At 48.8% G+C, this 21738-nt stretch overlaps 1 protein-coding gene across 1 annotated transcript in view; it reads left to right on the top strand.

Moving 5' to 3' along the window:
* Nucleotides 1–21738, top strand: part of NPHP4 (nephrocystin 4) — a 142652-nt gene that overhangs the window by 83041 nt on the left and 37873 nt on the right. Inside the window, exons 12-16 of the mRNA XM_017856029.1 lie at nt 13897–13958; nt 15590–15697; nt 17042–17193; nt 17340–17531; nt 18009–18196. Coding sequence (XP_017711518.1) covers nt 13897–13958; nt 15590–15697; nt 17042–17193; nt 17340–17531; nt 18009–18196 — 702 coding nt within the window. The remainder of the gene's footprint in view (nt 1–13896; nt 13959–15589; nt 15698–17041; nt 17194–17339; nt 17532–18008; nt 18197–21738) is intronic.

Raw genomic sequence — 21738 nt, forward strand, 5'->3', positions numbered from 1 at the left:
TGTAAAATGGGATGGATTAAATACTTAAAAGTATGAAAACGAACTTGAGAAATTTTAGAAAAGACATTGGAGAATATTTTTATGGCCTTTGGGTTAGGAAGGCCTTCTTTTTTCTTTTTATGGTTCCATTTTTATTATATTATTATACTTTAAGTTCTAGGGTACATGTGCACAACGGGCAGATTTGTTACATATGTATACATGTGCCCTGTTGGTGTGCTGCACCCATTAACTAGTCATTTACATTAGGTATATCTCCTAATGCTCTCCCTCCCCCCTCCCCCAAACCCACAACAGGCCCTGGTGTGTGATGTTCCCCATCCTGTGTCTAAGTGTTCTCATTGTTCAATTCCCACCTATGAGTGAGAACATGTGGTGTTTGGTTTTCCGTCCTTGTGATAGTTTGCTGAGAATGATGGTTTCCAGCTTCATCCATGTCCCTACAAAGGACATGAACTCATCCTTTTTTATGGCTGCATAGTATTCCATGGTGTATATGTGCCACATTTTCTTAATCCAGTCTATCATTGATGGACATTTGGGTTGGTTCAGAGTTTTTGCTATTGTGAATAGTGCTGCAGTAAACATACATGTACATGTGTCTTTATAGCAGCATGATTTATAGTCCTTTGGTTATATACCCAGTAATGGGATGGCTGGGTCAAATGGTATTTCTAGTTCTAGATCCTTGAGGAATCGCCACAGTGTCTTCCACAGTGGTTGAACTAGTTTACAGTCCCACCAACAGTGTAAAGGTGTTCCTATTTCTCCACATCCTCTCCAGCATCTGTTGTTTCCTGACTTTTTAATGATCGCCATTCTAACTGGTGTGAGATGGTATCTCATTGTGGTTTTGATTTGCATTTCTCTGATGGCGAGTGATGATGAGCATTTTTTCATGTGTCTGTTGGCTACATAAATGTCTTCTTTTGAGAAGTGTCTGTTCATATCCTTTGCCCACTTTTTGATGGGGTTGTTTGATTTTTTTCTCGTAAATTTGTTTGAGTTCTTTGTAGGTTCTGGATATTAGCCCTTTGTCGGAAGCGTAGATTGTAAAAATTTTCTCCCATTCTGTAGGTTGCCTGTTCANCTTTAGTTTAATTAGATCCCATTTGTCAATTTTGGCTTTTGTTGCCGTTGCTTTTGGTGTTTTAGACATGAAGTCCTTGCCCATGCCTATGTCCTGAATGGTATTGCCTAGGTTTTCTTCTAGGGTTTTTATGGTTTTAGGTCTAACATTTAAGTCTTTAATCCATCTTGAATTAATTTTCCTATAAGGTGTAAGGAAGGGATCCAGTTTCAGCTTTCTGCATATGGCTAGCCAGTTTCTCCAGCACCATTTATTAAATAGGGAATCCTTTCCCCATTTCTTGTTTTTGTCAGATTTGTCAAAGATCAGGTGGTTGTAGATGTGTGGTATTATTTCTGCGAGCTCTGTTCTGTTCCATTGGTCTATAGCTCTGTTTTGGTACCAGTACTATGCTGTTTTGGTTACTGTAGTCTTTTAGTATAGTTTGAAGTCAGGTAGTATGACCCATCTCATGTGCAGAGACACACATAGCCTCAAAATAAAGGGATGGAGGAAGATCTACCAAGCAAATGGAAAGCAAAAAAAAAGCAGGGGTTGCAATCCTAGTCTCTGATAAAACAGACTTTAAACCAGCAAAGATCAAAAGAGACAAAGAAGGCCATTACATATTGGTAAAGGGATCAATTCAACAAGAAGAGCTAATTATCCTAAATATATATGCACCCAATACAGGAGCACTCAGATTCATAAAGCAAGTCCTTAGAGACCTACAAGGAAGGCCTTCTTAAGCAAGATAGACAAAGCATAAACCAAAAAGAGAAGATTGAGAAATAAGATTACATTAAAATATAAAACTTTTGTGTGAGGAAAGACTCTGTAAACAAAATTAGAAGACAGACCTCAGACCAAAAGATATTTGCAATACATATGACCATTAAAAATTAATGAAGGAAGTAAGAGGAGAAGATTAGAAAGATTACAGAAAGAGCTCCTCCAAATCAATAAGAAGCAGATAAACAACAGAAAAGAAAAATGGGCAAAGGATAGCAAAGGATTGTGGAGAGGATGAAATGAGTAAAGATATGTCTAGGTGCTCGGGGCTGCCTGGCGTGGAGCAGATGCCCAGCGATTGCTGGGTGATTAATAACATTGTCCTTCTGCCACTGCCATTGTGGTTCTTCTGGTTGGCAGCATTGAGAGAAGCGACCACATGTACGTACCCCTTCAACTACTGGTTCAGTTAACACTGGTCCAAAATCTTACTGGAGGAAGGGGGCCACCAGGGCAGGAGCAGCTGCAGCACATCTCCGCAGAGCTGCTCTGAATCCCAGAGTCTTTGATGGGTAAAAACAGCTATCCCTGGATGGGCGCAGTGGCTCACACCTATAATCCCAGCACGTTGGGAGGCTGAGGTGGGAGGATGGCTTGAGGCCAAGAGTTTGAGAGCAGCCTGGGCAACATAGTAAGACCCTGACTCTACAAAAAACTTAAGGCCGGGCACAGTGGCTCATGCCTGTAATCCCAGCACTTTGGGAGGCTGAGGTGGGTATATCACCGAGGTCAGGAGATTGAAACCATCCTGGCTAACACGTTGAAACCCTATCTCTACTAAAAATACAAAAAATTAGCTGGACGTGGTGGCACGCGCCTGTAGTCCCAGCTACTCGGGAGGCTGAGGCAGGAGAATCTCTTGAACCTGGGAGGCAGAGGTTGCAGTGAGCCGAGATCGCACCACTGCACTCCAGCCTGGGCGATAGAGTGAGACTCTGTAGATAGATAGATAGATAGATAGATAGATAGATAGATAGATAGATCGATAGATGCATGCAGTAGCTGGGTGTGGTAGCATGTGCCTGTAGTCTCAGCTACTTGGGAGGCTGAGACAGGAGGATTGCTTGAACCCAGGAGTTTGAGGCTGCAGTGAGCTATGATCACATCACTGAACTGTAGCCTGGGCATCAGAGCCAGACTTTGTCTCTAAAAAACAAAAACAAAAAAACCCCCACAAACAGACAAACACAGCTGGTCCTGACTGCATACAGGAAAATAGATTCTGGGTGGGCCCAGAAAGCTCAGTGTTGGCTACGCTTCTACCATTTTATATTAGCCATTCTGCAAGCACTTTAGGGCATGTTGACTCAGATAGGGCTTGTTCAGGTGATTCTCCTTTTCTCCTACCCCCACTCCATTCAGCAAAGACTTGCGGAGAGTCTGTGATGTGCCAGGTACTTGGTTAGGCTCCTGTCCCAGTGGAGCTTTAAAAACAGACAACAAACTACCAAAACATTAGGTAACAAGAAGAATCACATGCTATCTACTGTGGGATGTTAGTGAGGGGAGCTGTGTGTGGGGACAGGGCACTGTAGGAACACTCTGTACCTTCTGCTCAGTACTGCTGAGAATCTAAAAAACTGTTCAAAAAAAGTATTAAAAAAGAGAGAATGACTTGTGGGGAGTTTTTACAGTTATGTCCATCTTGATGTGATTAACTTGTGTTTGGGATTTCTGTTTCTATAATCGAGGCCCAATTATAGAAGAGGTCAGCAAACTTTTTCTGTAAAGTCCAAATAGCAAATATTTTAGGCTTTGTGGGCCAGATGGTCTCCATCACGGCTACTCATCTCTGCTGGTATATATAGGTCGTATGTTAATGAATGAACGTGGTTGTGTTCTAATAAAACTTTATTGATACACACAGATTGTGAGCCGAATCACCCTGTGGACCATAGTTTGCAGACCCCTGATCTGTAGCTTTTTCTTGTCATGTCATAATCAGGAAGAAGCTGTCCATCTTTTTCTGGGCTTTAAAATAGTTTAAACAAAAGGCAAGACCTGTTTCTTGAAGGTCTGATAAAACTTCTCTGTGAAACCATTGAAGGAATTTTTGACAACCAATTACATTTCTTTTCGTGGTTATTGATCTATTTATGTTTTCCACCTCATCTTGTGTTAACTTTTGGGATACACATCCTCTAAAACAAATGGCCAATTTCCTTTAATTTACAAGGATGCTGGGATAAAGTTTGTAACTGATTTAAACATTCAGTATGCGCCTGTGATTAGATTTCTTCCTTCGCTTTCTATCTTGGGAGGACTCTTCCTTTTTCGGTCAGGCTTATGAGAGGTTTGTATATTTCATTAGTCTCTTCAAAGAATCAGCTGTTACTTTTACTTATTGGTCCTCTTGTTTTTAAGTTATTAATTTTTCTTTAATCTGAATTTAATTCTATATTTTATCTTTATTAACTTCACCCACTTTGAAAAAGTGGAATTCTTAGCTTATTTTCTCATTGTGTTTAGTAATAAAATCATTTAAGATTCTGCAATTTTCTTCCAAGTACATCTTTTACCCCATTTCACAGGTTTTGATTCGGAGTGTTGTTTCCTACATTGTTGAGTTCCATTTTATTTCCTTTTACCTACAACTTGAAAACGTCTTTAAATATTCCTGCATATAAAAAGGCATGTGTTAAACTTTCCTCGCCCTCTCTTATGGAAACCTGTACTCATATTTCCCGCATTTAAAAAGGCATGTGTCAAACTTTCCTCGCCCTCTCTTATGGAAACCTGGACTCATATTCCCGCATTTAAAAAGGCATGTGTCAAACTTTCCTCACCCTCTCTTATGGAAACCTGTACTCATATTCCCGCATTTAGAAAGGCATGTGTCAAACTTTCCTCGCCCTCTCTTATGGAAACCTGGACTCATCTGTAAAGCCCTGCAGAGGGTTCTTGTCCATGGCAGAGCTTTGTTTTCAGCATCCCGCAGCCCTTTGCAGATACCACCTTTTATTATATATACTTGTTTATTGTCTGATTCCTTCCTTCCCTGCCACTGTTCTTAGAGGGTATTAGTCGAATTTGCTATGGTAACAAATAATCTCCAGATCTCGGTAGCTTAAAATAAAAAGATTTATTTTTCACCCTCGCTGTGTGCGCATTGCAGTTGGTGGTGGCTCTGTTCATCCTGGTCCCAGAGGGTGTTCGCCGTCTTGAATATTGTTGGGTTGCGCCAGCAGGAAAGGGAGGCCTTGGGCGGATCTTGTACCATCAGTTACTGCTCTGGCCCAGAAATGGCACATGTCTCTTCTCCTTCTCCCTGGTTAGAAGTAGCCACATGGCCTCCCAAGTCACAAGGGGACTGGGAACGGACTCATCTTATGCCTGGAGGGTAAAGAGGTGGGGATAGTTGGTGCATTTATTTGCTGCACACTGGAGAGTCTATCATTGAAGCAGGTCACAGTGGGGACTGTTTCATTCATCTGGACGTTGCCTGATGAGTCCTGGCCCACAGTCAAACATTCAGTACATATTTGTAGAGTGAATGAATTAACCAAAACCCTTTAATATACAAGGGATAGAAACCTGACTCAAAATAGCTTCAACAAAAGAGAATGTATTGGCTCATGTGTCAGAAAAGCCTAGAGGTAGAGCTGATGTTAGGCATGGCTGGATCCCGGCACTCAAAGGATGCCGTTAAGACTCTATCTGTTCATCTCTCTCCCCTATGCCCCTATCCCTCCCCTCCCCTTTAAGCTCTCCTTTCTTCATTGTTGGCTTCTTTCCAGGTAGAGCTGCTCCACACGGTGAGCCCAGGAGCTCCCAGGTAATCCTGGGCTTAGGAATCCCAACAGAAAGGCCCTGACTGAGTCAGTTGTTCCAGTGGGAGTCCTGTCTTTACCGTGTAACCCCTGATGGGGATGGGGGTGGGGACAGTTGGTCTTGGTCACACACCCTTCTTGGTACGGGGGTTGGGCCCACCCCTGACTATATGGTTAAGGGATGGGAGGGTGATTCCCTAAAGGAAAACCACCAGAAGAGAGTATGGATTCAGGGTGGGTGAAACTGGCAGATTGTGGCTGCCCCTGGGTTGGGGCTCCTGGTCTCCCGATCCCAGCTTTGCATTTTGCCGTCAGCGAATGCATAGACTTGAGTAGTTCCTGCCACTCTTTCCAACTCTTTCTTTTGTTTGAGAAGGACAAAGACAGGTGAGAAGCAGCCTGTCCTCCTTCTAGAAGCCTGCTGTGCTTTTAGTAGAGACGGGGTTTCGCCATGTTGGCCAGGCTGCTCTTGAACTCCCGACCTCAGGTGATCCACCCACCTCGGCCCCAGAGTGCTGGGATTACAGTCATGAGCCACCACACCCAGCCTAGCTTGACTTCTTAAGATGCAGAGCTGTTGGGAACAATGCTTTGAGTTCCTCACCAGAAGATTTGCTGTCATATCCTTGGCAGAGAGAAGTATGCCTTGGTTATTGGAAGGCCCAGGAGTTGAACAGTGGTGCAAATGGGCTGTAGCAGCATAATCTACTTCTCAGTTGCTGTTTGGGGACCAGCAAATCTACATGGATGGACCCTGATTTCACTGGGTTTATTTAATTTGGATTTATGGCTGCATTCATGTCACATTAAATGATTACCTTCAGCCCAGGTTCCAAGCATCGGAAGACATTGCCTCTCAAAACCCAGTATAAGAGACTTTTAAAATATCCACTAGTGTTTAACTTATGATGGAAACTTTTCATACTTCAGTATTTCACCAACTTATATGGTTCCTTTGGAGATCTTAATGATATGCGGCTGTCACTTTAAGTGAGATACTTTGGCTCTCGGTTATGAATAATCCCTTTTTATTTTCTCTGTAACATTGCAAGGGAGCAAAGGTTCATTCATCTTTTACCGTGGAAGAGTTGCATTGAGCCACTAGAGGGCACCCAGTCTTTATTTTTTTGTAACTTGGAATTTCCCTGACCCATATTTTGCTTTTGAACTTTCTTCTGGTGGTGTCAGAATTTTGGTTTGTTTGCTTAATAGATTTGAAAACAGCCATGTAGAAGGGATCATTGCAAACATGTAATTGTGGTGTTTCCCAGGACACGTGGAGTTAGATTCCTGCCCCGATGGTGCCTACTGTGCTGCTAGCTGGTCTGGAACATCCTCTCCTACAGATAGCGGCTCCCTTGCCCTGGGTCAGGGTGGTTCAGTCAATTACATGGTGGTGGGGGAGAGTCTAAGGCCACGGAACAGCTTTTTGGCCACCCTCTAACCAAGGAATGGAAGTTTGTGTGCAGGTGGTAAGGGGGCATTTTGCTGGAGAATTAGTGGGAGAGTGGGTCAGAGCAAGGCTTTGGTAAGGGAGGTGACCCTTCTGAAACTGATCCTGGAGGTGACCCCAGCTCAGGACTCTGGCGAGTCATGGAACCCCCCCGTTCCTGGGCTGCCTGCGATCTGGACTCCTGCAGCACAGAGTCCTGTGCTCACTCATCATCCAGTTGTCCCTTGATCTCTGCTTAGGTTTTTGCTCACTCTCCGATTCCTGTTTTCAAACTCGTAGGAAGAATGAGTTTTACCTACAGACAGTTAGGAATAAAGGCCGTTCAGGTGGGTCTGCCGTGTGAATTCTGAGTGTCTAGAGTACCACTGGATACTGACTCTCCTTTATTTTCACGGCCTGATGATAGGAAGCTGCTTTTTGCAACCCTTCTTGAAACCCCAGAGACTGCATCTTTACTAGCCATGGTCCTTCCTTTTCCCCTGCCTTTCGGGGCCATCTGTTTACCCCTGTTCATAGCAGGGCCACACTCTACCCGCAAGACCCAAGGCCCAAGCCTGGCCCATCCCTGCCTTCCGCCAGCTGCCATGAGTTGCTAAGCAACAGCCTCTTCATGCTGCCCCCCTCCCTCCCCCCTCAGGACTTCTCTCTCCCACGGAATTGCTGACCCCATAGTTAAAGGCAGGCAGCTTTGCTCAGCTGGGCAGTTGCTCAGTGAAATGAGCATTTTCCTCTGTGAAGACCCCTCATCCAGCCCTCTGCTGACCCCAGTTTGCTCAGTGGCAGGCTGGCAGCACAGCCAGGCCCAGGAGGACAGGTGAGTTTCAGGGTGGAGCAGGGGGTCCACCTGGCTCCTGCTAGGGCAGTCGGGCCACAGGGGACTGGTGCTGTGGGGACCCCGTTCACGACCCTGTTCACGTTTCGAGAAAGGACACGTTGGCCTCCATGCATGTGTCCTGATGTCTCGAGAGGCCTGTTCTCCCTTCAGCCTAGGAAGACACCTCAATGAAGACCACAGCCCCGTCCTCCATTGAGCTGTTTCCTTATCTTCATTTCTTTCTATGGTCCTGTCATAGTGCAGGCGTCTGATAAAATGTTTGTTGGAAAATGAATCCGTGGACATGGGAAAATAGAGGTGGTCAAAACACATCCTTCCTTTCCCCTTGCTTCTGTTTTCACTTTATAATTGGCAACACTGCATGCATGTTGAAAAGTTATGTGGCTTGAGGGGATAGATAGCTGCTCAGTGAAACCCTAGGTCAGGACATGGACACTGCAGCCCGGCAGCTCCGGGACCCCTTCGTGTAGTCAATACTTTTTATTTTCTTGAGAGAAGACCTCACTCTGTTGCCCAGGCTGGAGTGCAGTGGCATAGTCACGGCTCACTGCAGCTTCTACCTTCCAGGCCCAAGCGATCCTCCCACCTCTGCCTACCATGTAGCTGGGACCACAGATGCATGCCACCACACCAGATTTTGCCATGTTGCTCAGGCTGATCTTGAATTTCTGGACTCAAACACTCCTGCCTTGGCCTCCCAAAGTGCTGGGACGACAGGCATGAGCTACCATGTCTAGCTGGTAGTCAGTACTTTTAATCTGTCTGGTGAGGTGATACGGGAAGTGAGAGAGGGTTGCTGGTGGGGAGGCCGCCTTCTGCCCCAGCCCCATTCCTGTTCGTCTCCTTGCCCGCATGGGTGATGAAGAAGTGAAGCCCAGTGCGCTTCCTTTGTGGGGAGCTGCATGCCTGGTGGCCATGGGCTTGGCTGGAGAGCTCCTTCCTCTGTTTTGGGCTGTGATTTTAGTGGTATTATTACTCTGGGTAACAATGTTCTTTTCTGTTCTCTGCCTCATGTATAGAATTATCTCCCTGGGGGTGGAGGAAGGAGAAATTCTGAGGAATCTTGTCCTTGTGAGCATGTGTGAGCATTATTTTTCACCATATAACTTTTGCCGTTCAACTCACCCACAATGCTGAGAGCCGTGGGCTTGAGGGCGTGACCCTCTGTCTTGCGTGTAGATGTGTGTGGGTTGCATCCTCTTGCAGGTCCCCCTTCAGGCGAGTGCAGAGGCAGTGTGAAGACGCTCTGTGTGACCAGGTGGGACGTGCGGCCCTCCCAGGGTTGGGGTCGGAGTGCAGGCCCTGCCTTGCCTCCTGAGGCCTGCGCTGTAGTTGAGTGCAGGGCTTTTGAGTTTCTTGAAGCTAAATTGACGGAAAAGTAGACGCTTGAGATTTTGTTGACTGAGGTTTTCAGCAAGTGGAGACTGGAGAGTGATAGAGCATCAGGGAAAAGGAATCTTCAGAGAGGTGGCAAAACCTGCTGCGGTGGGAAGTCTAAGTTTTTCTTCGTCCCTGGCAATCCATGTGGACCATTTCTGGACCACAGTTGGCTCTGCTGTCCCGGGAACCAGTGACTTAGTCTCTTCCTGCTCTTCTCAGATCTGGCTCTGGGCCAGAGGTGTGTGCTGGCGACCCCATCTCAGGGCCCCGCTGGCCACGAGCTTCTTGGAGCAGCCAAGGAAGAGCTGAATCTGTCCTTTTTTTTTTTGAGATGGAGTCTCACTCTTTTTGCCCAGACTGGAGTACAGTGGCATGATCTCTGCTCACTGCAACCTCTGCCTCCTGGATTCAAACAGTTCTCCTGCCTCAGCCTCCCGAGTAGCTACGATTACAGGCATGCGCCACCATGTCTGGCTAATTTTTGTATTTTTAGTAGAGACGGGGCTTCACCATGTTGGCCAGGCTCTGTGCTCTTCTTCTTAACACCAGGTTATTTCCCTGAAACCAGGGTCCTGTGGTGGCTCAGCCAGACACTGATTCCCCTCCCAGTGAGGGAGCCCAGGCCTCTGCCACAGGGGTGTGAACGGAGGGGCTCCGTGTTGGGAGAGGCACCTGACTGTGCTGCTTGCCGTGGAGGTCTCAGCTTTCCGCTCTGTGCTGTGTTACTGCTTCGTGCTCCATCAGGGACCTACAGGTGTGTCTTATAATGACTGTTAAACTAAATTTTAATTTACTTTAAGTTTCACGGGTAATGTACAGATACGTTTCCTAGCATGTCTAATGGGTGTGGTTACCACAAATTTGCCAGCACACCTGCATACACTGTGGGTTTCTTTCATTTTTCTCTCTAATGTTGTCAACCTGAAATGAGCTGCGGGCACGGACTCTCTACAGTGAAGCTGCTTTGGGGCTAGCAGGGTGTTGTAGCCTGGGCTGTGTGTGCAGGGTCGGACTGTAGGTGCCTCCGGGGGCTTGGAGCAAAGGAGAGATTTTAAAACCAAACAGGAGACATTGACGTAAGCTGTCTAGAAACAAAGACCCTTGGGGACAGGGGCTTTTTGGGGGGTTGGGGGAGCACAGCAAGTCGGCTTGTTGTCAGGCAGGTGTCCCTGATCTGGAGTGCTGTGGTTTGGAGAGACTCCTGCCTTGTTACCGTCCTAGGCACTCGTGTGGGAGGGGTTCTCCTTCATGGCTATGCAAATTAACCTGCTCTAGTCACTTTTGTTTGTTTGTTTTTTATTTTATTGTTTTTGAGGCGTCTGGCTGTCACCCAGGCTGGAGTGCAGTGGCACGATCTCGGTTCACTGCAAGCTCCGCCTCCCGGGTTCACGCCATTCTCCTGCCTCAGCCTCCCGAGTAGCTGGGACTACAGGCGCCCGCCACCACGCCCGGCTAATTTTTTGTATTTTTAGTAGAGATGGGGTTTCACTGTGTTAGCCAGGAGGGTCTCGATCTCCTGACCTTGTGATCCGCCCGCCTCAGCCTCTCAAGTGCTGGGATTATAGGCATGAGCCACCACGCCCGGCCTCTAGTCACTTTTTAACTTGCCCTGGCTGCCTTCCCAGGTCCGCACACACTGGCTGGCCTCCTCCTATCCCGTTGCTCCCCTGCCCCACGCAGGATCTGCCGGGTTCTGCTGAGGTAGCTTCCATTTGCAGGAGCACCTGGTTGTGTCTGATGATGTTTCGCTGTTGTCGCAGCGCTGCCCCAGACATCCTTGTGCTCATCCGTCTGCTCACCGTAGCTGCTCCTTCCTGTGTCCCGTGCACACGCATGCTGCTCCCAGTTCAGTTGCTGACCCAGATGCTTGTCAGCTGAGTCCTGTTATGTGGCGGAAGTCAGGCTTCCCAGACTCCACCGTGGGTTTTGGAGACTCCTGGGGCCTGGAGTACAGTGGGTACTTCCTGGTGGCCACGCTGTCCTCTGGGCAGGACTGAGAGTGTAGTTTGGGAAGCACCTTAACTCATAACCACATCGAACATTAAAACAAAGAGATTCGAAACTGAGTTATTTCGTGGCCTTGGTGTATCTCTTCCTGCTGTGCTTCACTGGATGGATCTGTGTTTTGGGCCCTGGGGGTCTGGGCTTGCCACCAGGTGTCTTTTTAAATGGCCACCTTTAATGGCCTTTTAAAATGGCCTTTTAGGTAGGTTTACTCTCTTGGAAGAAAAAATTGCGTAAGTCATTATATAAAGAGTTACTTGAAAAAACTTTCCACGCTGTATGCAAATTTGAGACAATGGGGAAATAAAGTGCATGCGAGAAGTTCTGATGTGCTTGGAAGGTTTAACTTTTCATCCAGGTTTTCCTCCCCGAGAGGACGCACACAGGTGCAGAGAGCTTGCCCGAGTGCCCGCTGTCTCTGCTGAAGATAATGGAGCCATTTCTGGCAATTTGTCCTCATTATCAAAATCAGCCTGCGGAGTTTTCCGAGTTCCCATTTATGGAGAAGCAGAGTGGAACTACACTTGCCGCTCTGCTGTCTCATTTTTCAGGCTGTTTCTGGGAGGAGGTGGGCAGGGGGTTGCTGCACGGAGCTCTGAAATGGACTGTAAGAGGCACTCAGAGAATCTGGGGAGAGGCACCGGCTTTGAGGACAGCTGGGTCCCCGCAGAATCCTCATCTGCGTTGTGCTTTTAGTGAGATGATATTTCCCGGGGAAGCAGAGCTTGCTAGATCATTTGCTAACTCCCTCCGAGTGCGTGAGCTCATTTATAGAAGGGCAGGTTCCTCTGACCAGAGTCTTTGCGCTCCTTGGAGCCACGTTACCATGGCTGGTTACAGAGGAGCTGGGCGGGCCAAGTGGGCACTACCCAGGAGGTGGTTGGACTGGGAGCTGTGCCCGCCGGGCTGGGCAGTTGGATCCTCTGAGGGTTGAGGGCTCCCTCTGGCCTTGCCCCCACTGCCTTCCACCCACCCACAGGCCCTTAGCAGAGTCTCCACCAGATCCCGCAGCTGGGGAAGCACCTCCTTGGATGCGTTCCGAGAGCTGCTGGGAGAGGCACGGCGGGGATTGGCTCTGATGGTCGCGCAGCTCTGGTGTTAGGGCAGTGCTTTCTGGATTTGGTTTCTCCTTGGTCAACAACGTTTTCTTTGTTGTTTTTGTTTTGTTGGGATTTAGAGCGGAACAGGAAGTGACTGGGCAGTCTCTATCCAGAGTGCCTAGCGTTTGACGTCACAGGCCTCTGCTGTGTGCTTGGTCCGTAGGTCCCGTGAGTGCCGGCTCGTGCTGTGAGCTGCAGGAATTCAGGATTCCAGGACATACAGGAGATTTGTTTGCCCAACCTTCATGGCAGCAGAGGCCACAGGAGAGGGAGGGAAGGCGAGCTGCTGGGCCCAAGATGTGGGCCACATGGGGGTGATGGGAGGTGGGACAGGGCCATGGGGGAGCCTGATTTCTCCGGAGGTCTGGGTTATCCTGGAAGTCCAATGGGGAGTGGTGGTGTCTGCTGCAGTGGAGAGTCCTGTCACCGTGAAGGAGGCTGTCATGAGCCAGGCCAGGACAGGACATGGGCTGGAGTCTGGGCTGTGGGCCTCAGGGAAGCCAGGCAGATGACTCAGTGCACAGGGCTCCTACCCTGGCCTCTGAGTGGGCAGAGGTGGCCCCGTCAGGATGGGCTTAGGGTCTGGTTTGGTGGTGTCATGGCAGGCAAAGGCAGATGGCGGTGTATGTGAAATACCATAAGAAGCCTGGTGGGTTTCAGAGACTCCAGTGATGCTGGTGCTTCCTCATGCTGAGGTACAGGGGCTGAGCGCCCGGGGGCTGCTGGGCCATGAGGTGTCCATGTGGCCTGGGGAGGGGTTGCAGAAGCAGCACAAATGCCAGCTAGGGTGAGGCGGGGCTGGGCAGGTACAGGTGGCCCTGAGATGAGGCTGTTGGCTCTATAGGCAGCCCCTGGATGCTTGGGAGGCAGCCATGGCCTCATAAAGGGCAAAGGCTGTTCTCAGTCCCTGGCTCCAGGGGGACCACATGAAGGGCTGGCCTTGCCTCCCCAGGTGGGCCTCCCAGTGTTACCAGGCCTGCATGGAGAATCCTCAGCAGGACCTGGAGGACAGCTTGTGCTTAGTGGGCGTCTGTGAGGCTGCGAGCCAGGTTGGCAGCTCCCGCTCAGGAGCTTCTCAGTTCACAAGACAGCCTGAGTCAGGGGGCTGCACGACCGGGGCAGCTTCAGACCCCAGCTCTTCCAGGCAGGGAAGATGCAAAGATGACAGGTGAGGAAAAGCGCGTTAGGGAGCTCCAGGCACCCCGTGCTGTGAGACCTCCTGGCCTAGGAAGAACAAGGGATGCATACCATGAGGACGAGGCCGGCTGCACCCCCTCTCCTGGCTGCTGGTGTATGCCAAGGCTCTAGACAGACAGTGACGCTTTTGGGTGGCACCGTCACTGCTGTTGATCCTGAGCAGTAACCAGCAGCCGCCCCGTTACAGACAAGGTGGTAAGGTCTGTGGATACCTGATTACCTGGGGGTCCAGGGGCCCACCGTCCCCCACTCAGGCTGACACATTCCCTCTCCTGCCCCACTGTGCTTCCTCCTAGGCCCGCCAGCGCCAGCACCTCGAGGTCTCGCTGCCCCGCAGGACTCGCCTGTGGGACCGGGGGTAAGTCCAGGCCCCCCACGGCCTCCTTCAGAATTCCAGAGTCAATTACTTGCAAGAAAACCCTCTGTCTCCGCTTAAACACAGTTGCTCCCTGTGTGCTTCTGTGTGGCTGGGGAGGATTGCTGGCGGCGGCGGGGTGTCCCCTCCTGCCCTGTCTGTGCACTCCCAGTGCGGGCTTTTAGAGGGGCTGCTGGCTCGCAACCCCTATGTTGCTGTATAGGGCATCTCCACATCTCCCTGGCAGTTACATCTCATGGTGGCAACTCTTTCAGGACTGGATGGCCTTCGCTTTTTCTGAGAGACACCGAGGTGTGGTCCTCACCCTCTTTGCTCTCCAGACTAACTCCAGCAGGAGCGGTGCCTGGCAGCTATTGGTGTCCAGGGCACCCGCCAGGCACCCTTGGCCCTGTAGGCCAAGCAGCCACTGCTGGTGGAGACTAGCACTGCTCTGAGAACCACGAGCTGCTGGCAGCTGCATGTCGAATGGTGCAGATCCCCATGGCGCTGGGACTTCCTGGGTGGGAGGAGAGGCTCCTTCCCGCTGGGCCGTTGCCCGCCGGCGGTCTGAGCTGAGCTCCTGCTTGGCTGCCATTCTGGAGTCCCGAGACACCCGTGGTGCTCACCTGTGGCTCCAGGCTGGCTTTGGCTGTGTGATTTCGAGTGAGGTCAGATGTGGCTTGTTCCTGCTGATGACTTTGTCTGCCAGCATAACCCTCAAAATTGACTTTCTAGAAAAGTTGGCTAATTCAGTATCCAAGGCTGTCTCCAGGAAGCAGCTTTAGTATGTCGTCTGCAGTGGGAAGCTGGATCACGAATGAAGAATACTGGATTCACCTAAAGACACGAGTCTGTGGACGGCCTCCCGGGCTTCCCTGCTGGCCCAACCTGGCATTTTCCCTGGAGCAGTTTCTATGTGACCCTGAGTAGTCACAATACCTTGCGGGGTCTCAGGGAAGCTGGGCAGGCCCCAAAGATCTCCTCTGCTCCCTGAAGATGCTGCTAGGGTCCCCTGGGGATGCTTCATGCACCCCGCCTCCCATTCGTTCCTCAGTGCCTCTTCATACATTGGGGCCTCTCTGCCAGCACCTGGTGTGGGCCAGCCACCGTTGCTGACAGTGAATGTCTCAGGTGCTGGCTGTGTGTACTGGAGTTAGAGTCCAGGTTTGAGATCCGTGGCTTCAGTAGTGCCTGGGCCCCCAGCCCTCGGCATCAAGGTGGTCATTGCCTTAACAGGGAGGTTTGTTCGATAGGAGTGCAGGTGGCTAGAATCGGCAGGGCCTTGGAGGTGCTCAGTCCAGTGCTGGCAAGGGACAGAGAGGCACGGGCCAGGCTGCCCCTGTAGCTGGAAATGCTTTCTCCTTTCTTGCTTGTTTTCCTTGTTAATAATATTCTTATTCAAATATTATGATCTGGGGTAGATCATGGAATCACCTCTCTGTCATTAAATAAAGGAACTTGAGAAGTGGTCCCAGGTTCCAGAGCTGCCCTGGCCGGGAAGCTGCAGGCATCACTCCCTTCCATGGCTGGATCCAGGGCTGCCCCGTTCCCCGGTGTGGCCAGTGCATGCTGGGAGCTTTGTGGATGGACTGGCAAGTTTCTGAGCCCCTCACCTGTGCTCTCTTTCCTTCCAGTTGTCGATTTCCCAGCTGGTGGCCTCCCCGCGATCCCCGACTCAGCACTGCTTGGCCAGGCCTACTTCACAGCTGCCCTGTGGCTCTCGGGCCTCCCCGTCTCAGGGAGTAAGTGCTGCCCACCTCCCGCCTCGCCTTCCACCAAGGAGTGGCTCCACAACTCCTCACTTCGGGTTTTTGTGCTGTGCTGGTCCTCAGTTAGGTGGCAGAGACCTTGCAGGTTCCTTGGGATGTGGGTTGGGCGGGGGGCATTGCTTACTCTGAGGCCTCAGACAGTTGCCACCATTCTGTCTTGGAGACCAAAGAAGAATGTGGCCCGTGAGTTCTTCATGCCACGGCACTTGATTCAGATTGTGATCTACCCACGAAAACAAAGCTGAGGTGCCCCTAGGTCTCTACATGAAAGTAAAAGGAAGGTATGGCTGAATCTGTAGACAGAGGCTGAGACAGGCACCCACCACCCCGGGACCCTCCTTGCTGTCAGCAGCTAAAGGAGGTGAGTGGAGGCCCCCATCCTGGCCTCAGGGTGCGCTCCTGGCTAAGATTGGCCCGCATTGCCACCAGCCTTGGGGAATTCCTATGGAGTTTGGTTTCCAAAGTCAGCTGATTCACCTGCAAACCGCATCTCGGGTCCTAACTGGAGTTATGTTGAGGAAAAAGTTTCTTTTAATTCCTTGTTTGAAAACACTTCTAGCACCATGAGTCTCTGCCGCCTTATCTAAAGCATCTCTGGGGCTCGTGTGTTTGTGAAGAACTTGCCTAGCTTTTTATTACTGGTGCCTGAGACATGATATGTGAGAATGACCTGGTTTCCTCTGGACTGGAACAGAAAGCCTGGGAATGAAGCTTGAGGGAGCACATTCCCAACTCCCAAGCCAGCTCCTTGCTGAGAGGCCTGCCTCGGCCTTGGAGGGGAGTGGAGGTGGAATACGAGTGAATTGACAGGAAGGTTCAGGGGCTGTGAGGACAAAAGACTGTCCAAACACACCAGCCAGGGGCTCGGTGCCACGGTTTATCTTGGAGTGTTGAGGAAGCTTCATCTTTCTGTTCTATAAACATATTTTGATGTGAATTTCCCATCTCAGGTGTCAGATGTCTCCCACAGTCCTGACCTGCTCATAAAATTAGGATTCCTTCCTCACTGCTTCTCAGCTCACAAATTGGGTTACCACATGAAATATAGGGTGCCCAGTTAAATTTGGACTTCAGGTAAACAACAAATAATTTTTTGGTATAAGTATGTCCCAAATATTGCAGGGAACATACTTATACTAAAATTATTTGTTGTTTACCTGAAATTCAAGTGTAATTGAACCTTCTGTATTTTTATTTGCTAGAGTTGGCAACCCTCCAGAGGCAATTCATCGATGAATCCCCTTAGATCTGGGCACCGTTGGTTGTTAGGAGTTGGGGTCCTTGGTGGCCTCACTCGAAAGCCCTCGTTTTGTTCAGCAGGAGTTCCCATTGGAGGGCGGTATCTCCCACCTGGAAGCTGACCTGAGCCAGACCTGCCTGGTCCTGGAAACATCCATTGCTGAACGGTTACAGGAGCTGCCGTTCACGCCTTTGCATGCCCCTATTGTTGCGGGAACACAGACCAGGAGGTGAGGTGTGGGTCTGGGTGGGATGGAACCAGGCACGTGCTGTGTCGTCAGACTGTTGGACCTTGTGAACACTAGGCGTTCCACAGGGAGGTGCATCAATGGGTGCCCCCTTTCCCGGGAGGCTGCCTGAGGAGTATCTGTCTCAGCTCTGCAGGGCAGCCCTCGAGAGCCTCCATGGTGCTCCTGCAGTCCTCCGGCTTTCCCGAGATTCTGGATGCCAATAAACAGCCAGCTGAGGCTGTCAACCCTACAGACCCTGTGACGTTTAACCCTCAGAAGGAGGAATCGGATTGTCTGCAAAGCAACGAGATGGTGCTACAGTTTCTTGCCTTTAGCAGGTAAATGCTTGAATATTCTGTGTTACTCATCTGGCTTTCACATTTCCTGTGTTGAAGAGAAACTTTGCTGAGATTCTGACCTGGCAGAACTCTCTGTGCTCGGGTCTCAGTAGATTCGGGAGTGCCATCTGTTTTTGTCTTATCTTGGCGGGGACCCACCCATGGTATGCTAAATGCTGGGAAAGCTGCTTCGCCCCATCTTTTGTGGTCCTTCGGTGTGTTGTCCAGGTCTTAGATCTTAGTGTAGCTCCGAAGGCAGCTTCTGTAGCCGGGAGTGTCCTTATACTCTTGAGTGCTGCTGTCTGGCCAGCTTGCTGAGAGCACAGCAAAGCGGTTCCGTTGGTGACCGTGGCAGCCTCTTTACTGTTGCCCCAGCAACTAAGGTGCCTGGACCATCCCCTTATGCGAATGCACATCAGACCCCTCAGGTGCTGTGCCATGGATACTCGATTAACCCAGAGCTGTTGTTGGATTCAGAGTGGCCCAGGACTGCCGAGGAACGTCATGGCCAAAGACCGTGTATTTCACCTTCCAGTTCTACCGCTTCCCACCCGCAACAACGCCACGACTGCAGCTGGTCCAGCTGGGTGAGGCTGGCCAGCCCGGCTCTGGTGCCCTGACCCACATCCTCGTGCCTGTGAGCAGAGACGGCACCTTTGATGCTGGTGAGTACTCATGTGCGTGGCAAAGGTGAGACATTCTGTGCTGAGTTGTGTGTGTAAATTGTCAATGTTATGGAAGTGGTACTATGAAAAGTTTAAAACATATACAACATTAGAATAACACGGTGAACCAGTGCAGCAAGCCCTCAGCCCCAGCAGCTCTTAGCTACCTCCCAACCCAGCGTCCTCCCCCAAGCCAGGGTTGTTTTGAAGCAAATCCCAGACATTACACAATTTCATGTATGAGTATTTCCTTATGTGTATCTAAAAAATTAAGAATTCTTATTGAAAAACATAATTGGTATTTCCCACCTAAAATAATAACTCCTAATATCATCAAGTATCTAGCCAATGTTACAATTTTGCTAGTAACCTCGTACCATTTTTTTAAGTTTGTCCAGAAATAAGGTCCATACTGGTCGTGGAGCAGTGTGGCTCTTCAGTCTCTGTCTGCAGTTGCTTCACCGTGCCTGTCTCTGTTGTTTCTTTTTTATGTATTTGTTGAAGAAGCCACATTGTACTGTAGAGCATCCACCCCACAGTCTGGATTTTGTTTTTGTATCCTGGTGGTAACATAAAGGTGTTGTTCTCTCCCCTCTTTACCTGTCAATTGGGAGTTAGATCTAGATGCATTGTTAGATGCTTGGTTTTGTTTTTGTTTTTGGCAAGAATTCTTTGTAGCGGGTGATGTTTGTGCCACCTCCTTCACCTCTGCTGCACCCTTGGCGTCTGCTTACTTCTTTTTATGTTGCACCAGCAGCCATTATGCCCACTGCTGTGTCACTTGTGCAGTAGTGACGTTCTGTTTCTAGAACACCTCCCTTGTTTGTTAGCTGGGATGCTTCCAAAGCCAGAAACCTCCTGGCATCAACTTTTTGCTTATGTTGAGATGCGGTTTGTATGGGAAAGGCTGGATGATACTTGATTCTTACCTTTATTTGCCAATTTCCAAAGTAATTACATGGTTCCCTGGCATCCTTCAAGGATGGGGACCAATGACTTTCTTTTCTTCAGGTGTCATTGTAAACTAATAAATTGAAGCTACATTGAATAGAAACACGCCTGACATGTTGGTATTTTTATTGATGGTCAGTTTCCCCATCTTGGTTAGTGACACAGCTCATAAGGGACCCAGCTGGGGTCTCAAACACTGCTGCCTCTCGAGGTAGAAAGTGGCAGGTGGGAAAAGTGATGTTGAAGTACTGACCTCAAGTGGAAGTAGCCTAGCAATGGCACCTGACAACAGAGACACAAAGCAAATGCAGCGCTAGGGATCGAGGAGGCTGTTAAACAATAGCCAAGAAAGTAATTCCCTAGGAAAAGGAACAGTTCTGAATCCGTGAACTTCTAACATACGTAACCTCAAGATAGGAAGGAGAACTTGATGGACTTATAAGGAGAAATCGGCAAAACCCCACAATCCTGGGAGCTCTAGACATACTTCTCAGTAGATTGTTGATCAAACAGAAATAAATTAATAAGGATATTATAAAATACAGTTTAAAAAGGTGATCTGAGAAAACCTGTACACCCCATTTAGAGAATATGCATTATTTTAAAGCATACTTTGAACCATAGAAAAACGGATCATCATTCATATATATGTTTTTAGCTCACCAAGCAGGCATCACCCTATACTAAGAGAATTGGTATCAAATCTAATTTTATAACTTTCTCTGGTCATAATGCCACAAGATCAAAAGTCAGTCACTCCCTCCCCTACAACCACTCTGAACTGCTTTTTTTTTTTTTTTAATTTTAAAACATGCTTCTAATTATTCCATGGGTCACTGAAGACCTCAAATAGAAATGCCTAATTATTTAAAACTGAATGACAAAATAATATTGCATATCAAAACTTAGGAGATGCAAGTAAAATTGTAAATACAGGGGAATTTACAGTTTTAAATGCCTGTGTTGGTGAAGAAGAGAAGTACCCTTCCAGATATTGTTTTAATTGTTCAACTTAAGAAGTTCGGGGGAGAAAAGACAGACAAACCCAATAAAAGTAGAAGGAAAAAAATTTGATGAGTGTAAATGCTTAGAAGACAAAACAATAGAACAGGTCAGCCAAACAGTTGGGCACCAGGGTCACCAGGTACAACAGGGCATGCTTCTTGTTTCTTGTCCATGGGCACAGTCAGTCAAGAGAGGCAGATGGCGGAGATGAAAATATCACTGTCTTTATCATGCATTTATTCATGATAAAGAGGGTGTAGGACTTGGTTGGTCTGAGAGCCAGCTGTGCCCACTGGCGCCAGCCCCCAATGTGGATAGCCTTTGATGCAGGTGGAAGTTGGCCAGACAGCAGCGGGCTTGGCACCTGGGGTGAGCCCTCGCCTCTCTGCATGCCTGGAAGCACATCTCGGACTGTTGCATTCTCTCCTGTGGGCAGATCTGAAAAGAAGAGAGTGGGGAGGAGGAGTGAGCAGCCTAGTTAGTTAGTTAGCTCAGTTAGTCTATTCCCCATCCCCAGTCAGCTGAGCTGCTCTTGCCCTGAGAGGCACGGGGGCTGGGCAGAGAGAGGCCACAGGAGGCTCCTTTGCATGGAGTTGTGAAGCCAGGGAAGGACATGCTCCTACAACATTTCTGGGGTTTGGTTTTCTCAACTCATTGGCCTTCATCGTTACTAAACCAGGGGTGTGGCCTTTGTCTTTGCGGGGAGGGGGCTGGTCACCACCATGGCGTTTCCAACCTTCCTGGATCACTTCAACTAAGCCAACCACCTTTCCTTTTTCATTCCTCCCAAGGCCTTTGGTAGGCAGTCCAACTGATGTCCCCAGAAGGCTGTAAAATGGATCAGATTAATGCGTTGCTCTCAAGGCTCCTCTGTACCCACTGCTGAAGACTCATTCCCTACTCTGTTTCCCATTCCAAATTCCATCCAGTCATTTTATCCAGCACAACTCATCAGAGGCTCTGCAGTGAAGTTAAATGATAGCATTGAGATCATTCAATAAAAAGGCCAACCACTTAGAGATGCTCCTGACTTGAATATCAACCCCTTTCCATGATGAATTTCCCAGAGAGGAATTAAAGTCCCCAAATTAAATTTCCTTGCAGGTTGAAGTCCAAAGAAATGAAACTCCAAAATCAAATTTTCTTGTCATTATGAATTAAAATCCAAAGTCCAAAATTCTTAAGTTGAAGTCCAAAAAAACCCCACCCGACTGATTTCCATTTCTTACATAGCTGAGTCTCTGCTTGGGCAGGTCTGGACTTCCTTCAGCAGCCTCAGCTTGCGGGAGGGTTCTCCCTGGACGATGGGCACGGTTCCCTAGGGCCTTGGGAGTTGCATCAGTTCAGGACTGAGCCTCTCATAAGCCTCACTTAAAAGGTACTTGTTGTTGTTGTTGAACTATAACATGCGTATGGTAAAGAGCACAGATTGCCAGTGCATGGTTCTATTATTTTAAAAAATAAATAATTTTATTTTTTTAGATCGGTTTTAGGTTTACAGAAAAATTGAGTAGCTGGTACAGAGAGTTCCCACAGGACCTCCCCCTCCAAGAGTTTCCCCTATTATTAACATTTTGCATTGGTGT

The sequence above is a fragment of the Rhinopithecus bieti genome, unplaced genomic scaffold (genome assembly GCF_001698545.2).
Source record: "Rhinopithecus bieti isolate Rb0 unplaced genomic scaffold, ASM169854v2 scaffold_40368, whole genome shotgun sequence".
Lineage (NCBI taxonomy): Eukaryota > Metazoa > Chordata > Mammalia > Primates > Cercopithecidae > Rhinopithecus > Rhinopithecus bieti.